The sequence below is a fragment of the Beta vulgaris genome, chromosome 4 (assembly GCF_026745355.1).
Source record: "Beta vulgaris subsp. vulgaris cultivar EL10 chromosome 4, EL10.2, whole genome shotgun sequence".
Classification (NCBI taxonomy): domain Eukaryota; kingdom Viridiplantae; phylum Streptophyta; class Magnoliopsida; order Caryophyllales; family Amaranthaceae; genus Beta; species Beta vulgaris.
The window spans coordinates 40,090,191-40,096,141 of record NC_079205.1 but is presented as its reverse complement, the minus strand read 5'-3'; the positions used below and the strand labels follow the sequence as shown (position 1 = coordinate 40,096,141).

Below are 5,951 nucleotides of genomic sequence, written 5' to 3'. Positions count from 1 at the left end.
ATTTAAATTTATTAGTGAAATATGTGGAACCATTGACAAGTTTCTTTTGGTGTTGTTTACAACAGCTAGAAACAGAGACGGCAAATTGTGAACAGAGGAAAACCCGATCAATTCAAGGCCGTGAAGCTTGCTTCCAACCTGGCTCCCAACTTTAATGGAGGAAGTGTAGCTCTACAAAATTCCAGGTTGCAAGCTTCTATTGAAAATCCTGTATTTGGTACAAATGAGTAAACAAGGTGGCAATGGCCTTCTAGACATGCATTCTATTACAGGTGGGGAATAGTGTACATTCAAATACAATGATACAGAACTAGAATTTTACCCTAATCCTGTGGCCCATTTCTTAAATTAAGCTAACTAATGAAGGTTGTACCAAAAAATCTCACATAACTGAATTTTCTTCAGTTAGTATAATATCACAGATCAGGGCCTCTAATCGAATTGCTTGCCCTCAAAAGTTTGGCCTATTGTCCAATTCTTTGGAGCAACATTATATGATGTGAGAATTGCCCCATCACTAGTAGTGACCTCAAATGAAAGAGGCTGATTTTTCAGGTCAGCATTGAGTATCCAATTCTGCCCCCAATTTCTTGACATCGGAAGCCATCCAGTTTGTGACCCCTTAACTTTTACTGCAACAACATCGCCTACACCTGCAACATTACTGACAAGCACGGACACAAATACTCCAGAACCATCGATAGCAAACCGAATCCCTCCTTCCTTTCTGCATTTGATCCTGCTCAAAGCCAATAAGATACAAAAGAAAAGGCGAATTCTTCAAAGACAGTCGGAAAGGAGGAAGATCCACATTATATTCTTTCAAAAAAATTCAAAAAAAAAATGCAAGAATGTAGTCATATACTTGATTCTACTATGAAAAGTTAAAACATAATTATATCTACTGACTAGTGGTTTTGAACTTTTACGCATTTGATTACGATGCTCTTCATCTATAGTTTTCATGTGACAGGGAATATAGTAATTTATTTCGTCGATCTTGAACAATATTGTTTTCTACCTGAATGCAAATGATAGTTCTACCTAAAACCACAACAATCTTTCAATAGATTGGATTTGTTAAAGACATTCTCGAAGAGGAGTAAAGGATTAACACTGCTCATCAACACCCTCAATTTTTTTAGAGCTCAACTTACTATGAAAAGGACAAAGATAGTGCACGGTTAGCCTGAATTAGCACAACTTGGGCCTTTGGGTTTGCTTGCAGGTGACTTGGACTTGGACTTGGACTTGGACTTGGACTTGGAGGGTGCATCTTGGCATTGTAGCAGAAACAATGTGACCCAGATGATACTGAGTACTGACCATAGATATTGTTACTCTAAATAAATTTCCAACTTAAGGGTTATTTTAGTCCACTTAATTAGTCTTAAGTTTGAGGAGTTGATCCAATATTATTAATAATTTAAGACAGAGGGTCTACATCTTAATTTAGCATCTACAGGGAACACCAGAAAATTACCCTGAGTCCAGCTTTCTTCAACCAAATCCATTACTCTTCCCCAACTTTACTAGAGAGAAATCTTTCATCATTCAAAGGCTTCCTCCGCTTAAAGAGTGCTATAAGTTTCAAACAATCATGTCCCAGCCATCTCAATTTTCAGTTCATTGCGTCATCAAAATTACATAAAATGTATGCACATTAACCATCAAGTATTGGTGAAAATACTCACCATCCCAACTCACTAATCTCAAAACACAATAGTGTTCTTTCATCTCCACTTCTATAGATTTTACTAGGCCTCGTGAATACTTAAATCCTCATCACTGTAAAACCATGGAGAGAACCCATAAGAAGTGGGTGAGCAGTATACTTGGAAGAATATTAGATAAGCTACCAGATGACACTTCCAAGAATATCACTGGCAGCTTCAAGGCCTTAATCTGATGCAAGCAACAAAAACAATGCAGTTACGGTTGGTAATTTCCAACTACGTGATGCAAAATAAGGAAAGATGTGCAAAGCACTTTCCAACCACATGATGCAAACTCAACAAAACCACAAAACCACACTCAGGAGTCAGGATTGTCCTCCACAAACAAGAAACTGAGAGAATGCCTCACAATCAATCAGGGAAAAAATTTAAAGATCATATAGCTCATAATCCCTTTTCAAGTTTATGTGGAACATGAAGATTAAAGATACTAAGCATTTCTCAATTTTGTGAAGGAGGAATCTGAACAAGATTGGAGGGGGATAAACGCGATGCCAACTTGCTAAGGTGAAACTCGATCCCTCGAATGGGAGAGAGAGGCTCTACCAAATAAGCTATCACCCCGCACTCTTTCACTTACTAAGCGTATGCCATAGAAATTTCACGTTTCATAAATTAGGTGTGTGCATGATGTGGATTCTGCATCATGCTTTCAAAGGCAAGAAAGATTCTTCTCAACTCAGCAATTGTTAAACCTTCATCTGAGGTCTTTGAAGCAATCCCATGTAGCTTTAAAATTAAATTTCATCCCTCATGTGGAGTATTTTACCCCAAATTTCTAACCGTAGAAGCTATATACGATAGACAGGTCATTTACAATTGAAGGTGCATAACCTTTCCGTCAACCCAAAGGTTCCTACTCCTTACCGTTCAAAAACCTCGATTTACATATGCCTCCTAAGAGATAGGACAATGACATCCTCTTGCAAGCATGAAAAAAATCCTTTGTTATTAACTTATCACAACAGAAAACCAGTATACCACTAGCAACAAAAGATGAAAATTACAAGCATACAGCAACTAAAGAACCTAAACTTATGTGTTACCCTCACGTCTTATACAAAATTGTCTGTTGCAAATGACAATTCAAAAGCAGCAACCATTAGCAATCCCAAAAGCTTAAATCTCTATACGGCAACCATTTGCAACAGAGCTAAAAGAGTCTTCATAGTCTATAGGAAAATACTCTTTCGATGATAAAAAAAATTAAAATATCCATCAATCACATGTTCCACTATATTGCACCCTAAATCCTTATTCGTTGCGAAATCAAGAACTAGATACTCCATATGTTATTATAGTATCACTCTCAGCTTTCCTATCTTTTTATATTTCATTTTATACTATATTTGTGGAAATTACAAAAGGCTGTCAGATAAGGAAGCTTCTAACCCGGGTGAAAAGAGAGGCAACTAAACTAGCTATAAATTTGAATGTTAAACAATGGTAATAAGTTAAACATAATTCTTGGTCAATTCAAAAAGACCACATGCAATTAACGACAGTATCTCATAATCTCTTTAACAACTCCTTTCTCCACCTATTCCAAAGTTTCTAAACAACACCTAAATCAATCGAAACTACATCAAACAAACACCAAAACCCCCAAATACCATAAAAGAAAACCAACAACACTGATTCAACACTCCTCAAACTTACTACCTCCTCTAAGGGACAAAAACAACACTTCCTCCGGTTTATATTACGTGCAATGCTTTGACTTTCACACTTGCCAACCCACAACTTTCACCATGGATTTTACCATAAATATCTCCAAGTATATTTCACAAACATATGCTGAGTTAAGCACGACAACATCTTTATACTTCATCCGTTTTTTTAGATGTTACACTTTCTATTTTAGGAAGTTTTAAATTAGATATTACACTTTTATTTTGGGTAATAACTTCTCTCTATCTCTGCTATCACATGTGACCTTTTTGTTTTTCATTCTCTCTATCTCTCTCCTCTCCAAAAATTACATAGGAGTCCATGATTTGAAAAGTATAACATCTAGAAGAAAAACGGAGGAAGTATGAAATTGTGTGTTATATATGTGGAACTCGTAATTTCTAACTGTCATAACACACTAAAACACTTACATTTCTTACCCTCTTCCCAAAATCCCCCTATTTTCCCTCAATGTTAGAGTTGCAACTAATAGAAAGTAAAGGAAGTACATGCATTTAAGAAGCTAAAAGCGGAATAAGAAGCAATAACAAAAAAAAAAAAAAACATTGTACCTTCGGTATTGGACAGGCATATTCCCAGCCTTCCAAAGCGCGATCTTCTCAAAAGCTTCAATAGGAAGAACAAAATGCTTATTAGGAGGATTACACTTCCCACCTCCATCGGCAGTAAATCCGTAATTAGGGGCACAAAAATTGGTAGCAGTAACAAGAATAGAGGTGCCTGGAATACAATTCCGCAAGTCCTCAACACAGCGAACCTCGAAACAAGCGCCGCAGATCTGCCCTTTGGAGAATAAAGCAGTGCTCAGCCCGACAGTGGCTTTACCGTACCCGGCCTTCTCGAGGTCGCCGAAGCCACAGGCGCCACCCACGATGTCCCGCGGGTCGGTGGCGGCGTAGTAAGTGGCGCGGGCGGAGTGCCAGTCGGAGAGGAGGGCGGAGGAGGAGGGAGGTGGGGTGTAGTGGCCGGAGGTAGTGAGGAGAGAGAAAATGAGTGTGAATGTTGTTGTAATGAGAAGGGAGTGAGAGTGGGATTGATGTAATGGCATTTCGAAGAGGAGAGATATTTGGAATGAGGAATGATTAATGAGAGAGAAGCCTCAAGAATACGGAAGGAAGAATAGAGGGGAAAGTTAGTCCTTCTCGTTAGTGCTTTTTTGACTAAGGAGCTTTTGAATCAAGATTGAGCCACTTGAGAGTTGAGACTTGAGAGTGGGGAACCTTTTTTTGGGAGGAGTGGGTAATTGGGTATATCATATATGGGACTGTAGAAAGGAAGGAAGGAAGGAAGCATGGGTGTAATCAAATTAATTTGTGAGAACATTTGGAGAACAGCAAGTGTGAATGGGTTCTGGTGAAGTACTAAAGTATAATTGGTGTGATCTTTGGCGATTTTTTTTATGTTAAGTATAGGGGAATGATAAAATATTAGTCGGCAGTGAACAACCTGTTCATTATAAGGAACAATATTGTAATTTCAGCATGTAAAAACATAGAAAAGGGGGTGATTTGTAAATAACTCGTGTCTCAAATATTAATCAAGGGGTTTTCAAAATAGCAAGTGTCTGAAACGCACAAATGAGAGGTTCTTATGATAATCAATGTATAAAAGACACTAGGTTTTGACCCGTGCAAAATGCACGGAATTTTTTTATTTATAAATTTTTTGATTTTATGATGTTTAATTTCTCCCAAAATCATAGGATAAATATTAGATCGGTGATTTAAACTTTTTATAATCATAGCGTTTATTAGGAATATTTTAAAACTGACTTAGAACCCGTGCGTTCAATGACTGATGTAATTAATATTATCGTGCGACGTTGACTAAAAAAGTCTCTGCTCTACCCATTGCTTCACATTGAGAATCAAATAAAATCACAATTCGCTCCATTATTGGGATTCGATCATGTAACCACTTCTTTTCCCACTTTCAACCGTCCCTACTTTCCACAGTCCCTCTCACCCCCATTCTTTTGTTGTCTTGAGATCTCGTGATCTTTATCAAAAATAAAATTTCAAACCCTAATACTGGTAGCTCTTGATATGGCAAACTGAACCCATGCAAATTACAAACCAAAAATGGAGATTTAAAACATAGCTAGAATTGTTATATTTAATTGAACCTTTCTCCTGAATTTGGGTAATTAATATCATATTTAAATAAAATGGAGATTTGTTCAAAAAATTGCTACATTCGATCAATTAAATCTTATGTTATTAAAGAAAAAACGTTCCCGTTCAATACCAGATTTATTCGAAAAAAGTTATCCAAAAAGTTCAACCACAGACTCATCGAACACACTTGATATTTTCGAAAATGGAGAAAAAATGAATTTGATTGTGTTTTTAATCCATTGATGTTGGATGTTTGAGATTCAGATGTTATCTACATAAGTTTTTTATTTGAAGATGATGATCACTTTCTAGATGTTCAAATTGAGATGGAAAAAGACAGAATTTGTATGGCATTGAGGACTGAGAGTTCTAAGTAAGGGTTTGTTACGGTTTGGAACTTTATTAG

General features: G+C 36.9%; 1 protein-coding gene across 1 annotated transcript; it reads right to left on the bottom strand.

Moving 5' to 3' along the window:
* Positions 1 to 243: 243 nt before the first annotated feature.
* Positions 244 to 4,654, bottom strand: LOC104891271 (expansin-A13). The gene is made up of 2 exons (XM_010676939.4): positions 3,980 to 4,654; positions 244 to 739 (listed from the first exon to the last, which is right to left on the bottom strand). The coding sequence occupies exons 1-2, from the start codon at positions 4,474 to 4,476 to the stop codon at positions 433 to 435; spliced, it is 804 nt and encodes a 267-aa protein (XP_010675241.2). The 5' UTR covers positions 4,477 to 4,654; the 3' UTR covers positions 244 to 432.
* Positions 4,655 to 5,951: the final 1,297 nt, after the last annotated feature.